The sequence below is a fragment of the Pygocentrus nattereri genome, chromosome 3 (assembly GCF_015220715.1).
Source record: "Pygocentrus nattereri isolate fPygNat1 chromosome 3, fPygNat1.pri, whole genome shotgun sequence".
NCBI lineage: Eukaryota > Metazoa > Chordata > Actinopteri > Characiformes > Serrasalmidae > Pygocentrus > Pygocentrus nattereri.
The window spans coordinates 3,743,419-3,765,734 of record NC_051213.1 but is presented as its reverse complement, the minus strand read 5'-3'; the positions used below and the strand labels follow the sequence as shown (position 1 = coordinate 3,765,734).

Genomic DNA, 22,316 nt, shown 5'->3' with positions numbered 1-22,316 from the left:
TTAGGAGTCTTGCCCAAGGACTCTTATTGGTATAGTGTAGGGTGCTTGCCCTGGTGGGGGATTGAACCCCAGTCTATAGTGTAGAAGGCAGAGGTGTTACCCACTACACTAACCAACCACGATTTGACCATCATAAATATTCCATATAAAACTAAAAGACATGTTCTGAATTGCAATTACATCATAAAAAGTGTGAATAACCAGGATTTTCACAGACAAATGGCCAGAGATGTGTGGTAAAAATATCTTAGAATATGTGCTCCTAAAATTACCAACAACTTTTTCATTCCCACACGTCAACAGCAGAACCACCACAAGGTGTGAACCCCTCATTAACCGCAGGACAAAATGGATACAAATGTGTCACGAGTGCAGAGATGAATCAGGACAGTTGTGTTTTGTGCGTTACGGACAAATAAGATAAAGATCATCTGCTGAACAAACGACAGGAAGGCTGCAGTGTGGCCGAGGAAGCAGGCGATGATTCAAAACCCATTACCTCATATGTGAAATCCGCTGTGGAAGGAGCTGCAGGCCCACACACGCAGCGGGCTCTATAGACCTGACCACTCATCATTCCCAATAACGCGGCTAAACGTGGAATTACCACAATTGGTTCAGAAATATCCTGCTTTCCAACCTGCAACAGCCCAAGTCTAGCCTCAACGTCATTGTGCAGTCTCTCTACAACACCACACACCAAAAACAAACTCATCCAGCAACCACCAACCAGCTGAAAATCATGCTGTAATTACATATGAATCATTTCTCACTCGTCGCTCACTGAAACGGAAAAATGCAGATTTACATTTTTTAAACAATCACATTTAGGATTTTCTTCAGCAAATAAACAGGCAGATGTGAGCTGGTCAATACAGAATGTGAAACAAATGTAAAGACTTTATGTTACTACATTCTGTGGCCAAAAGTATGTGGACATTCACTTTTAACAGGTGTATAAGATCAAGCACACAGCCTTCATACACAAACACTGTCAGTAAAATGGGTCGTAAAGGACGGGTCAGTGAGTTTACACTGTCACCTTTGCCGCGAGTCAGTTTGGGAAAGTTCTGCGTCGACTGCAAGTGCTATTACAGTGAAATGAGTCCATCTAGGAGCATCAACAGCTCAGCCACGAAGCAGTAGATCATGCAAACTCTCAGGGCTGCCGAGCGCGGAATCGCTTTTCAAACGCTCTCTGGAAGCAGCTTCGGCATAAGAACTGCATGTCAAAAGCCTCATGAATTGGGTTTCCATAGCTGATCAGCTGCACACAAGCCAGTTCCTGCTCCCGCCGTGTTGAACATTATAAAATTTCACTTTTACACGACGCACATGCAGAAAAAGCTAAACTTTCCGATAGGGAACGTAATCGGATGCAGGCGTTTACACGGATGTTGTTCTTCTATTTAACAGATTATTTACAGGATTACCCACTTCGTTCAATCAGATAGACACTGTATTCCGAACGGCCTCAATCGGACTAGACTATTCCGACTGAGATGTGTACATGGACGTATTCTACTCCGATTGAGCTATTAGATTATTAACGGATTATTAGGCTTTCTTCAAAGTGGTTTAACTGTGTTTTCGGACCGTTTGTGTTTTTCCCTTTATTCCACAGTGCTGCTGGAACTTCACTCCTATACGTCACTATTGATTATCCAGCACTGTGCTATGTATCTGAGTTTGGCTCAAGTTACACAAATAATGTTTCTGCCACAATTATGCTGTAGTGCAGGCCATCTCAGTCCAGTAAAGTGACCAAGCGGTGAAAGGTCACCCTCTCTGAATGCAGTGTCCAGCTGGAGTCTGAAGCTCAGTGATCAACTTAGATCAGAGGAGCTTCTAACAAGCCTGGGGACAAACAGCTGCCCGGTTCAAAGGTCATTCTACCCACAAACACATGCTTTCAGAGACCTGCACCAACGTATCAGACCCTTTCAGGGATCAATGAAGTCAGTGACAATAATATGCTGGAGAGATGCAGCACAACATCGGTTCTGTCACCACTGGACAGATGTGTGGATGTTTTGACGAAAGCTGGTTTTCCTACAGTATAATCAATCCTGGGGGATGTAAAATCAGACCCCAGAGCAGTTAGCGAGCGTGTATGTCCACGTTGGTCACTAAATTGGGTCAGTATGTGGAACTCGAGCTTTGAATGCACTACTGAGAAGCTGCATTTACTGTTGCACTGAGAGCTTCTAAGCACATATTCAGAACCACTCACATCGCTATGGAAACGACTCATTGATATGTTCCATCAGAGCAACAATAAAAGTACAGAAATGTATTCATATTCGAATGTTTACGTCATCCAAACGGCCCATTGGACATTTTGCATGCCAGTCAAATGGCCCATTTCTGTCAAAGTAGGCGGTTCTTGATCACTTTAAGGGACAAAACGAGCATGACTCTCTGATGACGGACAGAAGTCTGGCTTGTGAGATTAATGACTAATAGCTATTTCTGTGAAATATGACAAAGGAGAAGAGCGCCTTAATTATAAAAAATAAAATAAAATATATTTTTCAAGAAATTATGCAAATGTGTGTAAAAGCATTTATAACAGCAAAAAGTGGTGCCGTCTCCACTGCCAGCATGCTGTATAATAACTGCTTAATATTCTTCATATCTCTGTGTCCTTTTGCAGAAAGCGACATTTTTTATCCCAAAAATGTTCCAGGGAAAAAAAAAAAAGTTATCCAGAAACTAAAGGAAGGATCCACCTGCATCTATCGGCTGTCCCTGCTCAGCCCTAACTGGAGCTGTTTATGATCCAAAAAGTACAATATATTCACTTTTCCAGGAGATATTTCTGAAGAGACTGGATTTAAGATAATTCACATTAAAAGAGGAAAAAAAACAGTTCAAAAAATGATTAAAGGTTGCAGAGAAAACGTTAACAACCACCTGGAAGACCTGCTAGACACCAAAACTGCCCCCATCAGATAAACAGCACTGAAAGCTTTGATCTCTGAGAGAGAGGAGAAGATCAAGCTGCTTCAGATCTGAAAACATCCACAGGTGTTTCTCTCCATCCTTCCCCTGTGAGAAGACCACTCAGCGCTGTGGGTCTGAAAGGACGTGTAGCTGATCAAGAAGAACCTCACTGAGAAAAGGAGACGGACACATCAAACAAAGAAGCTGAATGATGGACTGACCGCCCCAGAGTCCAGACCTCAACACCACTGAATGGGTTTGATTACTTCAGAAAATCATCAACCAGCTTCCAAGCCTGGATTTTGGTGGGAGGACATCCCTGAAAAGCTGGAAGTGAGTCTACTGAAAAGAATGGAAGCTGGAACAAAGGTAAAGAAATAGATATTATATTTCATTGTTGAGACTTCTGTGTAATTTTATGTTAAACATATGTTTCCAGCTGTTTTGACTGGAGATCAAATCAATGAAGGGGTGGTCTATGAATTTTGCACTGTGCTGTAAACTAATACTCAGCACAGCCCCATCAAAGTCAGGCAGAAGCCACAAACCCCCCCATCTCAGCGGGACGTCCCGTCACCCTGCCGCTCAGCACTGATCCTTAATTAAAGCCACAGCGCTGAGGGCTGGCGGAGCAGCGGGGTGGGGATGAGCCTCAGACTCCACAGCACAGCCAGACTACACATAGCCGAACACAGTGCTGCATCATCACTCACCAACAACGAACCGACGGCCTTTTAAAGCCCATTAAAAAACAGCCAGCTCAGATTGTTAGCTTTATTTAACAAGTGGAAACTCCCCGACACTCCTGCCACGTTTCACACATCTCCATGCAGCCCAAAGCTTAAACCACACACAGCACATGAGGAGCCGAGTTTCTGGGCGAGAAAACACCAAATAACCAGACATTCCTGAAGACTGCATCGTGTTGGAATTAACCCTTAGAAGGTGACAACAAAGACCAGGCTTTAATTTAATAGGGCTGTCAAATGGTTCAAAGAATTAATCGCAGTGAATCACATCACTTCGTGCAGTTCATCATGATTTACCACACATCAAACCCTAAAACGTGTCTTCGTTCCAAAAGAGTAGGGCATTTTGTTGTATCCGTATACAAAATAAGTTTAATTAGACTGTATTTATTACTTTTAATAATCCCATAACATTATTTAGATGGCATTTTGAATCGTCTTCACACAAACCTGAACTTGATGTCCACGGAATTAACACAGCTTCACCGACAAACATTGATTATGTAAAAAAATATCATATACAATCAATATTTCAACATATTTTGTATAGACCAGCACTAATTTAGTTCAAACTGTGGTCCCACCCCAAAAACTAGAAAGAAACAAAAAATGAAATATTCAGACAATCAGAATATGTCCTGACTGTCCCAAACCCCGAACCCCCAAATTTACACTTCTCAAAGCAATTCTTACAGTTTTGAAGATGTTTTTGTTTAATTTTAAAGTTGAGATTTGTTTATCAGGACTGTAATTTTTTAATAAAAAAGCTATAAAAAATGCTGTCCCATGTTTTCTTGTCACTACCCAAACACAATGACTTTTAGTCCTTATCAAGTAAATGTGTCTCAACGTCTAAAAATCAGTGTGGAACATTAAGAAATGTCACTAAAAGTACACTTTTAGTACTTTTCTGTGTTTTAATGAATTGTGCTTTTGTGACTTTAACGAAAATTGTCACTATCGAAACAGTCACTACTGAAACTAAACTTTTTGGAGCTATATGTTTGGTTCAGTAATAATAGAATGTAACACTCAATCATTTGTTTTATTAAAATAGTCATAATTAAGGTACAGGGTCACTCAAAGCAAAAGGATTTTCATCTAAAGTCTAAGATCAGTTAAGAGTCTGAAAAGTGACTTTTTTCACCCTCTCACTCTCGTTCATACAGCATATAGATTCATGTTACAGCAGAGGCTCTTGAGTGGAACTGAAGGTCCACTTTGTTGTTTCTTTTGTTGGTTTGCTGCTTGTTGATTTATTCATAGTTCTCCTGTAGGCTCTGTGCAGTGAAGGCATCATTCACTGCTGATATTACTGACACTGCTGCATCAGTGCTGTGCTTTGTAAATGATACTTTACAATCAATGTACTTCAGTGATAAACAAATTCACCATGGCAGTAGCTGGAAATAACACATGTATAGGCTAGAGAGCCATCATTCAAACCATCCATCCAAAAGCTGTGGCTACAGACGCAAAGTCAACTGTGTGCTAAAGCTGGGCTTCAACCTTCACTACTACAGACTGTCTGAAGTGTCAAATAAAGAAAATAAACAAAAAGTTTGATATCATGAAATCACCATGAACCAAATTCATTACATAACTAACAACATAACTGTATAATTATATTTAAGAACAGAACAAAACAACAAATAAAGCAGTTATTTATTCCAGGTGGAGCACCCAGCCCAACATGACCACATCCGTAAGCTACAACATCCACCGTTCACTGTGGTTCCCATCATCCAAGCTAAGGGAAGCTAAAGGGGTCTTACCTTGCCAAAATCCCGCACATCAAACAGGTCAAAGGCCTCAAACAGCTCACTCTTCTTCATGCCGAACACCTCACAACAGGCGCTCAGGAACGTCCTGATGTTCTTCAAGCATAGGAACTAGAAAGAGAAACCAGTGACACACATTTTAGCCAAAGCATCGTTATTATTAATCACCAGCTTTTAGCAACAACATGAAGCGGCAGAAAATTTAGTCAATGCATTTCAGTACAAACGTTCAGCTTTTAGCAAAAACTTCAAACTCTTAGCATCTTTGCTAATGCATTTTAGCACTTTTAGTTCTACCTTTAAAGTTGTAGAGAAGGGGCGCCGAAACTTCTTGTCTTGGGGGCCCAAGTTCATACATAATTATAGAATTATAGAATTATAAAATGAGCACAAAGGTACAAAACTGTCACTGGGGCAATAAAACCACCTGTCCCTGAAAACAGTGACACTGACATTTTTTTCTAATGCACTTTAAGTGATTTTTTGTTTTTCTTGAATCCCACAAACAGAGAAATTTCACCTCCTCATTTAACCCATCCATGAAGTGAAGCACCACATACACACTGGTGAGCACACACACTAGGGGGCAGTGAGCACACTTGCCCGGAGCGGTGGGCAGCCCAATCCGCAGCGCCCAGGGAGCAGTTGGGGGTTAGGTGTCTTGCTCAAGGACACCTCAGTCATGTGCTGTCGGCTCTGGGGATCAAACCGGCGACCTTCTGGTCACAGGGCCGGTTCCCTAACCTCCAGCCCACGACTGTCCCCACTAGTTCTAGCTTTAAAATTTTATTTTATTTTGATTTTTTCGTGACATTCAGGTATGATGACCTATAAATATGTACTTTTCACCTGGAAAAAAACGGAAAGCTATACACCCCCTCTCGTTCTTTATGCTCTGTACATTTTCTCACTCTACAGAAAACTGAAATCTATAGGTGATAGATGTTTCTCCTGTAGAGCAGCTCGATTATTAACAACGCCCCTATTTTAGCATGCTTTAAAAAAAGTTACTGAAAACTCATTTTTAGATGAATTCATATCAACTTTTGAAATATATATATACATAAACCGATCAGGCATAACCTTCTGACCACCTCCTCATTTCTACGCTCATTGTCCACTTTATCAGCTCCACTTACTGTATAGCTGCACTCTGTAGTTCTACAGTTACAGACTGTAGTCCATCTGTTTCTCTGATACTCTGTTACCCTGTTCTTCAGTGGTCAGGACCCCCATGGACCCTCACAGAGCAGCTACTATTTGGGTGGTGGATCATTCTCAACACTGCAGTAACACTGACGTGGTGGTGGTGTGTTAGTGTGTGTTGTGCTGGTCTGAGTGGATCAGACACAGCAATGCTGCTGGACTGAGAATAGTCCACCAACCAAAAATATCCAGGCAACAGCGTCCTGTGGGCAGCGTCCTGTGGGCAGCGTCCTGTGACCACTGATGAAGGACTAGAGGATGACCAACTCAAACTGTGCAGCAGCAGATGAGCTGTCGTCTCTGACTTTACATCTACAAGGTGGACCGACAAGGTAGGAGTGTCTAATAGAGTGGACAGTGAGTGGACACAGTGTTTATAAATAAAAAAAACTATATATATATATACAAAAAGAGGTGGTCAGAATGTTATGCCTGATCGGTGTATATGTTCAGCACCAAGAGATTTTGGACAATTTCATGCTCCCAACTTTGTGGGAACAGTTTGGGGACGGCCCCTTCCTGTTCCACCATGACTTCACACCAGTGCACAAAGCAGGTCCATAAAGACGTGGATGAGCCAGTTTGGTGTGGAAGAACTTGACTGGCCTGCACAGAGTCCTGACCTCAACCCCATAGAACACCTTTGGGATGAATTAGAGTGGAGACTGTGAGCCAGGCCTTCTCGTCCAACATCAGTGTCTGACCTCACAAATGCGCTTCTGGAAGAACGGTCAGAAATTCCCATAAACACTCCTAACCCTTGTGGAAAGCCTTCCCAGAAGAGCTGAAGCTGTTATAGCTGCAAAGGGTGAGCCGCCATCATATTAAACCCTATAGATTAAGAATGGGATCTAACTGGAGGTAACAGGAAGACCAGAGAGATATCTTTTGACTCTTAGTCATGCCCTTAATAACAGGGTCTCATTAAGGGCTTCATGTTTTATCGTAGTAACGTATAATATTCATACTTCCTCGCAAATATAAGCAAAATTGTTGAACTTTCTTTCTCTGTTAGATTTCACTGAACTGTTGAACTGAATGCTGAAACAATCAACTCTGTTTTCAGATACTCGAGTACCTGAGCACATCCCTCGAGATCTAAATACGCAGTTTTGACGTTTTTTTTCTTAAAAAAAAGACTTTACAGTAAACATTTGAGCTAAATTTGCTTTGCATGTGTAGTTCTGAAGGTAAAACGTCTGAACTGTCTTACTGGACGAGCTACTCTTTAAAGTATTTTGACTTTTCACTTCAAAGTAGTTTGTTTCTCTGTTAGATGTTCATTAGAGATCTAATACCATCTATCACAGCTTGAAAGAGAGCGGAAAGTCATTTCCACTGAATTTGACGCTGATTCAGAAGCAATCCGTTGGTTCAGATGCTTCTTGCTGTGCTACGTACAAAAGCGACTCAGTGGGCTGCTCAGATTCAGGCGAGCTACAGGTTGATGGCGTAACATTTACTGTCAGTGTGTATGGCAGGATTTCCAGGAGAGGTAAACTGGTCTGGGTGTTATTAAAATGTGCCAGAGAATAAATACACAGATGAACAGGGTCTTAGACTGACGGCGTGTACTGATCCTGGTTTTAAGGCCTGACTCTAATTCTGAATGGAGTCAGGCCCTAAATTAATCTGAAATAAAAGCTTTAAGCAACCAAGACAATGGCATTGTTACCCCGACTCTCTCATGTCTTGTGGTCTACATGAAGGCACTGATATGAAACTGGCAGGTGTGAAGGTCTAGCACATGCGTGGGTGTGCGGACAGCGTTCCGATGCAGCGCACCGGTACTCGGATGGCTGATTATTTACACCAGAAAATCAGAACACAGGATATCAGCAAACTGTGGATCAAATGTTAGACGTCTTAGCATCCCAATTCCTGTTCTGAGGGATTCCAGGCCTTATAATCCCATTTCTCAGTGTTTCACCACAGCGTGTTAATTAACACAATGCAGAGCTTCAGAGACACATTCATAACGAGTGAACAGGGAAACTCGACTTCACAAACCAGACAAGTGTCATAGAGACAGATAGATAGACAGATAGATAGATAGATAGATAGACAGACAGACAGACAGACAGACAGACAGACAGATAGATAGATAGAGCCCAAAGAAATCGTATCATTCCAGATTTTCCACTATTTTCCATCACCAACATTCCATATAAGCTCAGAAGACTCGTGTAGGTTCTCTGGTGGTTCTGGATGGTGAATAAAGTGTCTATATCTGTGTTGTAGTCATGGCGACGCCTGGTTCCCATCACCACCACTGTAAAGACGCCTGAACCATTTCACACCAAACCACCTGAATCTCCCTGATTACATCAATTCTGAAGAAACAAAACTAACTGGGTGTAATTCCCCTTTAGCTCTTCTGGTTTTATTGGGATTTCTCTTTACTACGCTACACTCTGTGGTGCTGTGAAGAAGTGAGAGATTAGCATCAGGAAATTTTAATTTGCTGACCAGCTGTGTGGGTTTCTGGTCAGCCAGCGGTCTTACGATAAAGATCTTAATGGACATCCTGTTACACACTCTGATCGTCTCCTCTGTCACAAAGATCTGCAGAAGGCCTGAAAACCTGGTCATCTCTACAGCATTACCCCGTTCAGTTGGCCCTTTAATGATGACCCCTAAACTGCTGTTTTACCTGTTTTTCTGCTTAAACAGCAAGATTTCCCAGTGCTGACGCTGCTTTTATGTGAAATATGTAAAGATTTGATCGAACAAAAAAAAAAAAAGACAAAAAGACAAAAGACTTTTATTTTGTTTGCATCACAAACTACATTTTTTAACATCAAAAATACAGATTTTATAAGTAAACACATTCTCTATGGAGAGCTTTTTAATTCATAATAAACTATTTTTTTTGCTGAGTGTAACATATTTTGAAAAACAAGAGTTTTTCAAGCATAAATATAAAATGTGCCATAACTTTTGCACAGGCCACAATTTTTTTTCTTCCCAGTTTGTTCAATTCAGCAAAATAAGCAGCAGTTGTACAGAAGTGAGTTGTGTCCTTATTTTCACTTGCGTATAATGCAACTTGGGGTGCCCAAACTTTTGCACACGACTGTATATTTCAAAATTCAGTGTCCCGTTATTGTCACTATGAAGAACCAAACCAATAATAGGTGTTTCCATAGTCCATATGGGAATAGTCCATAATTCCATATGAGAATTGCTGAGCTATGGCAGTGCATCCAACAATAAAGGCAGCATGGAGCTTCTTTTATACAGGGATAGGAACCTGGACCCATTTTACTGACCAGCGTGGACGTAAACGCTCACCAACGACTCTGGAATAAGAGTTTAATCGGTTAAATGAGACAAGCGTGAAAACTCTGAATGGCCCACAGCCGAAATGTCAGAGTTAACCAACATCTGCCTCTCTAGGCCCCCTGCCAGCTTCCTGTGAGACTAAGAAGTTGAAGTTCTGAGGTGGACATCCGTGTCTATCTTGAGCAACACACGAGGTTTCAGAGGAAGTGGGCTTTTTTTGTCTTTGAGCTGAGGGAAACACACACTCAGGCCATGCATGCTGTCACCTGCAGCGAATGCAGAAGTACTCTGGGGTTTTAAACAGAACAAAGCACCGTGGGCTGCAGGCTCCATATTACAGCAGCTAATGATTGAGAAACCAGCGTGGGCTTACAGTCACTGTGACACAGCCTTTCTTACATAAGACACTCACAATCACTCACATGAACTGATATAACTTACACAACTTTATATTTTGAAAAAAATGCCACAACCTTTGATTTTTCTAACATTTTAATTTCAGTAAATAACCCGAAATGCGCAGTAGTGTGTCTCTGTAGAGGATGTGTTCACGTATTTACACTTAGAATATCAACAAAGCATGTAGGGGCAACCAAAACTTTGCAAATGACTATGTAAGGATCTACAGATAATAAGGTGTTCCAATATGTCGCAGCTGTCGGAACAAAACCTCGTATCTCCATTTTTATCACTTTTCAGGTTTCTTTGTTTTTTTTTTTTATTTCACTTAATTTGAAAATGCTTGTTGCCCTTTACACTGTGTGTCAATTTCATGGTGAATGGAACAAAAGAAACGGCACAAAATGACTTGGAGAAAAGTCTGGTTCCATTGACTTCCATTAAAAGTAAAGTGTGTTTTTTCCTTCTGCTGTAAAGTCACCATATTGGAAATATGAGGTTTTGTTCCCAACAATAGCAACATGTAAGCACTGTGTAAAATTAATGTTGGACCCACTTTTGTCTTCAGAACTGTCTTAATTCTTCATGTCAGACTTTCAACAAGGTGTTGGAAACGTTCCTCTGAGATTCTGGTTGGTTATTTGAGTTCCTGCTGTCTTTCTATCATCTGGAACCAGTCTGCCCGTTCTCCTCTGACCTCTCACATCAACAAGGCATTTTCGTCCACACGACTGACCGCTCACTGGATATTTCCTCTTTTTCAGACCGTTCTCTGTAAACCCTAGAGATGGTTGTGTGTGAAAATCCCAGCAGATCAGCAGTTTCTGAAATACTCAGACCAGCCCGTCTGGCACCAACAACCACGCCACGTTCAAAGCCCCTTAAATCCCCTTTCTTCCCCGTTCTGATGCTCGGTCTGCACTTCAGCAAGTCGTCTTGACCACCTCTACATGCCTAAATGCAGTGAGCTGTGGCCGTGTGATTGGCTGATTAGCTGTCTGTGTTAACAAGCAACTGAACATGTACCTAATAAAGTGGCTGGTGTGTGTGTGTGTGTGTGTGTGTGTGTGTGTGTGTGTGTGTATATACACATGCACATGTAGATGTACATTAAATACATGTAAGCATATATATGCAACGCTATCCTTTATAGAGATCGAAGAATCTATCGGCTATGCATCAGTAACGACCAATTTTCAGCCCAAAAATGCATTCGGTCAATATTTCTCTACCTTGGCCAATCCTGGGAGCTGATCCCTGACATAAAACATATGAGCCATATTTTGCCTGAGGCCCCAAATTTTAACTACTGCACCATTTAAGGCTTAACCTGACATACGAACGAGAAGCTGGCGGATAAGAAGCCACGTCACAACTATTTCACTAATGAAAAACATCTTTCCTGACGTGTTTTACACATTTGGTTACTATTTCATTGTGAACGCTGTAAGAATGTGTAGAGCCGAAACTGTTGACTTCATGGAGAGTTAAAAGAAATGAAAGGGACGAGGACGTTGCTCTGTTTCTGCCTGATAGGTGGGTAACTAACTTATTTTTGCTGTTTCACAGAATCGACAGGTCAGTATTGTCGTGTCCCATTTGCGAATGTTTGTAGTTATCTTCGCTGTAGCAACAGTTTGCTAACCCACAAATCAGCTAACGTTAGTTACATTAAGTTAAGGGATACTTTTTTAATGCCACATACGGGGAAATTCCCCACACTAGGGGGCAGTGAGCACACTTGCCCAGAGCGGCGGGCAGCCCTATCCACAGCACCCGGGGAGCAGTTGGGGGTTAGGTGTCTTGCTCAAGGACACCTCAGTCATGGACTGTCAGCACTGGGGATCGAACTGACGACCTTCTGGTCACAGGGCCAGATCCCTAACCTCCAGTCCACGACTGCCCAAGTCGTGCCCAATTACTTGCCAAGTTCGCTCTAATGTTATATCATGCTACTGGACAACGTTTGCAAAGGCTTTTATGGCCATAAACATCTAAAAAAGTGTTGTTTGGTAATATGCGTCCATGAATTTGTGGGGTCTAGCATCTTAAGGAGCACTGAAGGGAGGGGTCTTTGCCTTGTCTTTACATTGTGATGAATGAACCGATAGAAACCTTCCAGAACTGTCACTATATGTAATATGAAACTTCTAATCCTAAATCTTAACCTTAAAAAGAAATTGTTTTTCTCCTTTTAGTTATAGGGAAATGAAACACGAAACAAAAAAAAACACACTTTACCAAGTCAGGCGTATTTTGTCAGTTCTGTAGGTTTTAACTGCTTTTCTCTGGTTTTTCTACAAAGACTGGAGTAATTTTGTCCTGAAAATGTACAAAAACCCTCAAACACACACACACAAACACACACACACACACACACACACACACACACACACTCCACAGCCCTCACGGTTTTCTGCTAGAAGTCATAAATGATGACTTCAGAAGAAAAGGCCCTGAGCCACACATGTGCACAGATAAGACAGGCCAAATTTGCAGCTAGCAAAACAGTCTCACTGTTTACTCTCGGGCTTCCTCGCATTATCGTAAGAGGGCATCTTGCAGACGCCCCTTAGAGTCACACAGCGTCATGCAGAGGCTGAGTATCTGAAGGAAGCAGGCATGGCACACTGATACAGGCCAGGAGGAAGAGAAATGACAGAGAGAGCCAGAAGAGTTGGACAGGAGACGATGTCTCACACATGTGGTCGCCAAACTGAACTGAACTGTTCTCTGAAATACCTTAAACCCATTTTCCTCTGTTACCCTGAAACGTGGTCAGTTTGGTGTCTGAACTGGGCTCCTTCTAGCATGGTGCTAACTGCGTGCCTAAATCGTCTGCGTGGAGTTGTCGGGACTTGAATATGTGGTTTCTGGCACTGTATGACACGCTGTTATCTATAAACATGGGCTAAAGCGCTTCACTTAGCCACGCCTCCCAGCCCGACTCGCTGAATCCCCAGCTATCATTTTTAATCAGTACGAAAGCGTTCTTTGTGCTCTTGTGTAAAATCTTCCAAGTTTCTTCAGTCGTACCTTCTGGTGAAGCAAACCGGTAACAAAACAACTCCATACAGTTCGTGTGATGAGAACTGGGTCAAATGCCAAAGAAGACAGGAAGTTTAAATGAAAGTCACAGCTCTTGGCCTGCTTACTGGCAATGAAGCGGACTGCACGCTGCTGAATACCTGCTGCTGCGCTGTGGCTAAGCTGGTTCACTTTGTTCACCACAGGAGAAGCTCTGCATCGACACTTCAGCAGCTTTCGCCTCTCGCAGGCTCGCTCTGTGAGCAGTCCATGTACTGAAACGCGTCACACCACAGCGAGACAAAACCTACACCTGAACACAAAACAGCCTACAAACGATTTCTTTCTCTTTTTGAATGGAGTGCCCTTTATTTCAGCTGCAGACCACTGGACAGTGGCCAAACCGTCTGCAGACCACTGGACAGTGGCCAAACCGTCTGCAGACCACTGAACAGTGGCGCAACCGTCTAAGCGTTGGCCGCATCATCAGGAGATCGCGAGTTCAATCCCTGGTGAAGCTACAGCCGCCCGTGGCCAAGAGAGCACAACTGGCCTCGCTCTCTCTGGGTGGGTAGCTGATGTAGCAGATCTGGCGGTCGAGCACGTTCGGCCGTCACGTGAGCGGCAGTTCGAAAAGAAGCGGTGGCTGGTTTCACAGGTCTCGGAGGAAGCCTGTGCTCCCTTCACCCTCCTAGCTTTGGTAGTATCATGTGATTTGGGGAGGCCTAACTAGAGGGTGGAATTGGAGACGAAATTGGGTAAAAAAATAAGTTATCATATGCTAACGAGGCAATTAGGGCTGTAACGACACTACAGACCGAATTTCATATTGCATTTATGTAAATATTACTATTACAAAGCATGATGTAGCTGGAGATCGGCCTGCATCACTTTTCTGACCGACATGATTCGTTTGTTGTCACCAAATGGCCAAACAAACCAGGATCTAATGATTGGTCAGAATGATTGGTCACAGTGACTGGTTAGAGCAAGCATGTCAAACTGGGGACGTTCTGGGCCGAAGATCAGCGTTTACCCTCATCTAACACGCTGAATTCAGCTCATGAAGGTCTTTCTAATTAGCCGATGAGCTGAATCAGGTGTGTTTAATGGGGCCTAGTGCTGAAGTCTGTAGTGTTTTGGCCCATGAGGACTGGAACCGGTCAAATGCAAAAGACTGACCAACCCCCGATCAAATTACACATCATTTTATTTGCTGATATGGCATTTCCTTCTGCACATTTTCATGCACATTAACACACTGCAACAACTTTCATAACATATAAAATGTGATTAAGTAATTAAGTGACCCTTATTAATCCCAAAACCGGGGAAATTCCACCTCCACATTTAACCCATCCGTGAAGTGAAACACCACATACACACTAGTGAACACACACACTAGGGGGCAGTGAGCACACTTGCCCGGAGCAGTGGGCAGCCCTATCCACGGCGCCCGGGGAGCAGTTGGGGGTTAGGTGTCTTGCTCAAGGACACCTCAGTCATGGACTGTCGGCCCTGGGGATCGAACCGGCGACCTTCCGGTCACAGGGCCAGCTCCCTAACCTCCAGCCCACGACTGCCCCAACAACTTTTGCACAGGCCACATTTTAGCCTTTATTGTTTTTTTCCCCAATATGTTTAATTCAATAAACAAACAGTTATTGTGCCTTAAATTGTGCAGGGATGTGTTTTCTGTAGAGGATGTGTCAACTTATTATATCTTTTGGCCAGAGGCGCCCAAACATACATACATCTGTATCTGTATATCACCGTATTTAGTTTGGTAAAATATTTAACATAATGCAGCAGCAAAACTATAATGCCTGGATAAATAATGCGTATAATAAAACTGGACTATTCAAATGGACTTTTATTATTTAATGCAACAAGGAGCTGAACTCTAAGTTAAAGGAGCCTTTTGGCCTAAAATAAAAGTTTACCGAGTTATTTATCATGTTCATCAGCTTCATCAATTTGACCAAATTCCCGATTTTACACCATTTTCATTCATAAGTGTTCTCTCACTACAATACCCAGCATGCATCACACAAATACATCGTACAACCTTTGGGAATCCCTGTGGTGTCACCCAATCATGACTACCGAACTAGCTGCTACATCTACATCTATCGTTCCCTGTGTTATGTGTGGAGAAGCTAGAGAACGAGGCGACGAAGCCGTCCGATCACTTACAACAGCGAAACACAGGCTAAAGATGGACCTGTGCACTCGGAAACACCCAACCTGCCAATCACCCTGCTGGGCTTCAGTTTGGCCCACCCTGTTTAAAAGGGTAAAAGGGGTTCTGTAAACGAGATGTACAATGAAGAACCACTTTAAAGAACCCCACATAATGTAAAGGTTCTACTCCCATTGCAAACTCATCCTATAGCTGTTTGTCCAAGCATAGAAGCATTTAGAAACCCTCACTGTACGTGAATCAATAGGCAGGAGGTCCTGGAGACCTACACAAACAACATCTGAAGTCTCACATGTACATCGCCAGTAACGCAAGGCTCCACCATCTACTTCTGTATTCCAGGCCACACTGTGGTTCCATGGCAACCGTAGAGATCGGAGACACAGAGCCAATGGGAACCATCTTGCCTAATCAAATTCATCACTCTGCTCTTCAGCTTTTACCAGTAAAAGACAACTCATGGTCCACGAAAGCTCCACTTCTACGCTTCTTAGTTGACCGATGTCAATTATCAGCGAGTGATTGAATTCCCTTAAGGACTGTACCACCCCCCCCCCCCCCCCCCCTGGAAAAATGGTACAGTCCTTAAGGGAATTAAATTAGGAATTTTTGAAAGATTGGTTTCTTTTCCAAATGACCGGCCAAGAGCACAGCTTCTATATGGGGGAGACTGACATTTAAATGCATATGAAGACTGGCCTGAAAAGCAGCTGTAGGGATTTGAAGACTGAAGTGTTTCGGTCGGGAAAGCAGCTCCACAGTTAGCAGAGCAGGCAGCGATGTGCTTGGGTCTAAAGGGTGGAGATGTTTTTTAACTCAGGAAGCGCAGACTGTACTGCCAGGCCAGCATGTGAGGAGCGAACAGAAACAGCTGTGTATTAAAACTCAGGCCAGTTTGGGCCAAACCGAGAAGACTGCTGCACAAAAACAGCCCACAAAACACCCACATGTAGCACGATATCCCACTGCAGCGGACAGAGCCGCGGCCTGTGAAGGCAGTTTGCAGGGCCGCACGATACAGACAAAACTTTATATTGCAATAATTCTGTTACAAGTTAAGACCTCAGTTCTGTTTCAACATGTTGCGTCACGTCTGCGTCACACATCGTTTCATATTTTCCAGTTTTTGACATAATTTGAAAATACCTGCTGCCTTTTATTACATTGTGTGCAAATGTCATGATGAATGGACCAAAAGAAACGGCTTTTGACTTGGAAAACATTCTGGTTTCACTGACCTACATTAACAGTTAAGTAGGTTTCTTCCTTCTCCTGTAAAGTCACCAGTCTGGAGGTACGAGGTTTCCTTCCGTCAACAGCGACATGCAGCCGCATGCTTCCTCTGCTAGCTTGTCCCTAGTGGGCTAATTGGAAAGCCAGGCAAACTTAGTGATGTAGAATGTTCTTTGGGATGGACATACACTTTGTGAGTGACTGAAAATGTTGCTTTAACCCTCCTGTCCTCTTCACCTCCCGCCCCTTACTTTAGTGTTCCCGGTCAAAACCGACCGGTGTGTTTTAACTGCTCTTAAATTAGCACGAAAAACCTTTTCACCACCGTATTTTTATTCACTATTCTTTAGCTGTGAACAACGTCTCAGAGTAGAATTTAACCTGAATTTAGAGAATCAGACATAAAATAACTGCAGTGAAAATACAAATAGAGTGAGTGAGTTGGGGGGTGTGTATGAGGATGAGTGAGTGAGTTGGGGGGGTGTGTATGAGGATGAGTGAGTGAGTTGGGGGGGTGTGTATGAGGATGAGTGAGTGAGTTGAGGGGGGGTGTATGAGGATGAGTGAGTGAGTTGGGGGGTGTGTATGAGGATGAGTGAGTGAGTTGGGGGGGTGTGTATGAGGATGAGTGAGTGAGTTGGGGGGTGTGTATGAGGATGAGTGAGTGAGTTGGGGGGGTGTGTATGAGGATGAGTGAGTGAGTTGGGGGGGTGTGTATGAGGATGAGTGAGTGAGTTGTGGGGGGTGTATGAGGATGAGTGAGTGAGTTGGGGGGGTCTGTATGAGGATGAGTGAGTGAGTTGGGGGGTGTGTATGAGGATGAGTGAGTGAGTTGTGGGGGTGTGTATGAGGATGAGTGAGTGAGTTGGGCGGGTGTGTATGAGGATGAGTGAGTGAGTTGGGGGGGTGTGTATGAGGATGAGTGAGTGAGTTGAGGGGGGGTGTATGAGGATGAGTGAGTGAGTTGGGGGGGTGTGTATGAGGATGAGTGAGTGAGTTGGGGGGGTGTGTATGAGGATGAGTGAGTGAGTTGGGGGGGTGTATGAGGATGAGTGAGTGAGTTGGGGGGTGTGTATGAGGATGAGTGAGTGAGTTGGGGGGGTGTGTATGAGGATGAGTGAGTGAGTTGGGGGTGTGTGTATGAGGATGAGTGAGTGAGTTGAGGGGTGTGTATGAGGATGAGTGAGTGAGTTGGGGGGGTGTATGAGGATGAGTGAGTGAGTTGGGGGGTGTGTATGAGGGTGAGTGAGTTGGGGGTGTGTATGAGGATGAGTGAGTGAGTTGGGGGGTGTGTATGAGGATGAGTGAGTGAGTTGGGGGGGGTGTGTATGAGGAGTGAGTGAGTTGGGGGTGTGTATGAGGATGAGTGAGTGAGTTGGGGGGTGTGTATGAGGATGAGTGAGTGAGTTGGGGGGTGTGTATGAGGATGAGTGAGTGAGTTGGGGGGGTGTGTATGAGGATGAGTGAGTGAGTTGGGGGGGTGTGTATGAGGATGAGTGAGTGAGTTGGGGGGGGTGTGTATGAGGATGAGTGAGTGAGTTGGGGGGGTGTGTATGAGGATGAGTGAGTGAGTTGGGGGGGATGTGTATGAGGATGAGTGAGTGAGTTGAGGGGTGTGTATGAGGATGAGTGAGTGAGTTGGGGGGTGTATGAGGATGAGTGAGTGAGTTGGGGGGGTGTGTATGAGGATGAGTGAGTGAGTTGGGGGGTGTATGAGGATGAGTGAGTGAGTTGAGGGGTGTGTATGAGGATGAGTGAGTGAGTTGGGGGGTGTATGAGGATGAGTGAGTGAGTTGGGGGGGTGTGTATGAGGATGAGTGAGTGAGTTGGGGGGTGTGTATGAGGATGAGTGAGTGAGTTGTGGGGGGTGTATGAGGATGAGTGAGTGAGTTGGGGGGGTCTGTATGAGGATGAGTGAGTGAGTTGGGGGGGTGTGTATGAGGATGAGTGAGTGAGTTGTGGGGGTGTGTATGAGGATGAGTGAGTGAGTTGGGCGGGTGTGTATGAGGATGAGTGAGTGAGTTGGGGGGGTGTGTATGAGGATGAGTGAGTGAGTTGAGGGGGGGTGTATGAGGATGAGTGAGTGAGTTGGGGGGGTGTGTATGAGGATGAGTGAGTGAGTTGGGGGGGTGTGTATGAGGATGAGTGAGTGAGTTGGGGGGGTGTATGAGGATGAGTGAGTGAGTTGGGGGGTGTGTATGAGGATGAGTGAGTGAGTTGGGGGGGTGTGTATGAGGATGAGTGAGTGAGTTGGGGGTGTGTGTATGAGGATGAGTGAGTGAGTTGAGGGGTGTGTATGAGGATGAGTGAGTGAGTTGGGGGGGTGTATGAGGATGAGTGAGTGAGTTGGGGGGTGTGTATGAGGGTGAGTGAGTTGGGGGGTGTGTATGAGCATGAGTGAGTGAGTTGGGGGGTGTGTATGAGGATGAGTGAGTGAGTTGGGGGGGGTGTGTATGAGGAGTGAGTGAGTTGGGGGTGTGTATGAGGATGAGTGAGTGAGTTGGGGGGTGTGTATGAGGATGAGTGAGTGAGTTGGGGGGTGTGTATGAGGATGAGTGAGTGAGTTGGGGGGGTGTGTATGAGGATGAGTGAGTGAGTTGGGGGGGTGTGTATGAGGATGAGTGAGTGAGTTGGGGGGGGTGTGTATGAGGATGAGTGAGTGAGTTGGGGGGGTGTGTATGAGGATGAGTGAGTGAGTTGGGGGGGGTGTGTATGAGGATGAGTGAGTGAGTTGAGGGGTGTGTATGAGGATGAGTGAGTGAGTTGGGGGGTGTATGAGGATGAGTGAGTGAGTTGGGGGGGTGTGTATGAGGATGAGTGAGTGAGTTGGGGGGTGTATGAGGATGAGTGAGTGAGTTGAGGGGTGTGTATGAGGATGAGTGAGTGAGTTGGGGGGTGTATGAGGATGAGTGAGTGAGTTGGGGGGGTGTGTATGAGGATGAGTGAGTGAGTTGGGGGGTGTGTATGAGGATGAGTGAGTGAGTTGGGGGGGTGTGTATGAGGATGAGCGAGTGAGTTGGGGGGTGTGTATGAGGATGAGCGAGTGAGTTGGGGGGTGTGTATGAGGATGAGTGAGTGAGTTGAGGGGGTGTGTATGAGGATGAGTGAGTGAGTTGGGGGGTGTGTATGAGGATGAGTGAGTGAGTTGGGGGTGTGTATGAGGATGAGTGAGTGAGTTGGGGGGTGTGTATGAGGATGAGTGAGTGAGTTGGGGGGGTGTGTATGAGGATGAGTGAGTGAGTTGGGGGGGTGTGTATGAGGATGAGTGAGTGAGTTGGGGGGGTGTGTATGAGGATGAGTGAGTGAGTTGGGGGTGTGTATGAGGATGAGTGAGTGAGTTGAGGGGGTGTGTATGAGGATGAGTGAGTGAGTTGGGGGGGTGTGTATGAGGATGAGTGAGTGAGTTGGGGGGGTGTGTATGAGGATGAGTGAGTGAGTTGGGGGGGTGTGTATGAGGATGAGTGAGTGAGTTGGGGGTGTGTATGAGGATGAGCGAGTGAGTTGGGGGGTGTGTATGAGGATGAGCGAGTGAGTTGAGGGGGTGTGTATGAGGATGAGCGAGTGAGTTGGGGGGTGTGTATGAGGATGAGTGAGTGAGTTGGGGGGTGTGTATGAGGATGAGTGAGTGAGTTGGGGGGTGTGTATGAGGATGAGTGAGTGAGTTGGGGGGTGTGTATGAGGATGAGTGAGTGAGTTAATGATTGATTGATTAAACACTCAAAATCCAATGATCCAAAGAGGAGATCGTCACTTTTCCATGTTCTAGTGCCCAGTGTGGAGGAGATCATGAGGCCTTGATCAGATGTAAAACACAATATTTATGAGTGTTTTAAGTTGTAAATCGGTCAGATTTGACCCGAACACGACAGGAAGGTTAAAGCTGAGTAGCACTGCCGTTATTCCATATTGTTACGAGCTGTGTAGCTTTCAGCTCACTAACTAGCAAGTTAGCACAGTTGATGAACGTGAATCATTAGTCATGTTTCTGGAGTTGTTCACTACATAAAAGCCAGTCTGAACACAGACAACTGAATGTTATGGCTTTGAAATATTAAGCATATTAAGGTAGTTTACTGCTCTGGCCAATTAACAGTACTGTTGACCACTGGTTTAGGGTTTGAAAAGGTAAATGCACCAAATCACAATGATTCATAACGAGGTTCTGCTGCTGAAGTCCTCAAGTATGTTGACTTGATCCTTCTTCCCTACAAAGGCTCATCTAATTAACTTCACTTCAGCTAATAAAGCCACGGAATGGCCCTTAGTACGCAGTCAGGGTTTCCCACAAGGAAAAATAGGGCGGGTTTGTTTAAGACAGTATTGCAGGGGTCTTTAATTAAAATCCAATAAGGTCCAGTTAGAGAAAAATTCCAGAACATCATAACGTCTAACTTGCATCATGACTCAGTGCCATATACTGAGGGCACAGCCTTTCCTCCTGTAGGTTCACATCGTTTCTGAATGATTCTAGCACAGCTAAGCAACAACAGTCAATCAGCTGTGCGATTGACTGTTGGAAAACACTGAGCAAAACGCCAGTGCACTGCCAGCTCTGCCATCAGCGGGCCAACAGCGGCCCACCGTCCTCTGCCTATCAGGGGATGGCTGTGTCATCGACAGGGCCTGACCAGGCAGTATTATAACAGCCCTAGTGGACTCTCATCAGGGAAAGAGAGGAACAGAGATGGATTAGACGTCGCACTGACTCGCTGTAGGAGTCTCTGCAGAAAAGAAAGCATTTTCAGTCCCGTCATAAAGCTCCACTCTAACTGACAGCTGCTGAAAGAGCTGGAGCTTTTGAGTAACAGTGGCAGAGTCACTAAACACCATCTGAATGGCTTCAAAGGCTGAAGATAAACCCAAACACTCTAATGAGCCCTGCTCAGACCTGACCGCTATTTCCCACCACCAGTCAATGCTTAACAGGGCATTAAATATCCGAGATAAACAGCACTCAACCGTACTCAGCACTGAAGAGGACAGCTTCTCCACAGCCTTAAAGCTCGCATACAGCATATAGCTGCTGTTATACACTGTATTAATCACAAATGACCTTCAGGGACTTCATCGCGTGGACAGTGCAGTGACTATTTCTTGGCTAATAGTCTTCAAGCGCACTTACAGACCATAAAGACACTTATGTGAAAGCGATCAAACTCTGGGGTTGCTGGGTAAAATGGCAAATTCACAGAATGCTTATCATGCATGGCTCAAAGCTCAGGGTCACGTATGAAATAGACATTTAATAGATAATGCTACAGGACACTTCAGGAGCATAACACATATGGGGCTGCCATTGAATTAACCTTAACGTGACAGGTTAGCATCATCACACTAACAGTGAATACTGCTTTACGTTCACTGTAGGCTTGTTGAAGCATCCCGTTAAATGTGTCCTGCTCTCTCCATCTATAAGGACTGTGCTTCTTAATGCCAGGCCACACATTGTTTTCTATGCATCAGTGGATTAATTCACTCCTATGGGTT

At 44.4% G+C, this 22,316-nt stretch overlaps 1 protein-coding gene across 2 annotated transcripts in view; it reads right to left on the bottom strand.

Moving 5' to 3' along the window:
• LOC108414555 (guanine nucleotide exchange factor VAV3) overlaps nucleotides 1–22,316 on the bottom strand; it is a 190,781-nt gene that overhangs the window by 143,618 nt on the left and 24,847 nt on the right. For both annotated transcript variants that reach the window (XM_037537074.1, XM_037537075.1), the window contains exon 2: nucleotides 5,471–5,587. In XM_037537074.1, the coding sequence (XP_037392971.1) occupies nucleotides 5,471–5,587 (117 nt within the window). The remainder of the gene's footprint in view (nucleotides 1–5,470; nucleotides 5,588–22,316) is intronic.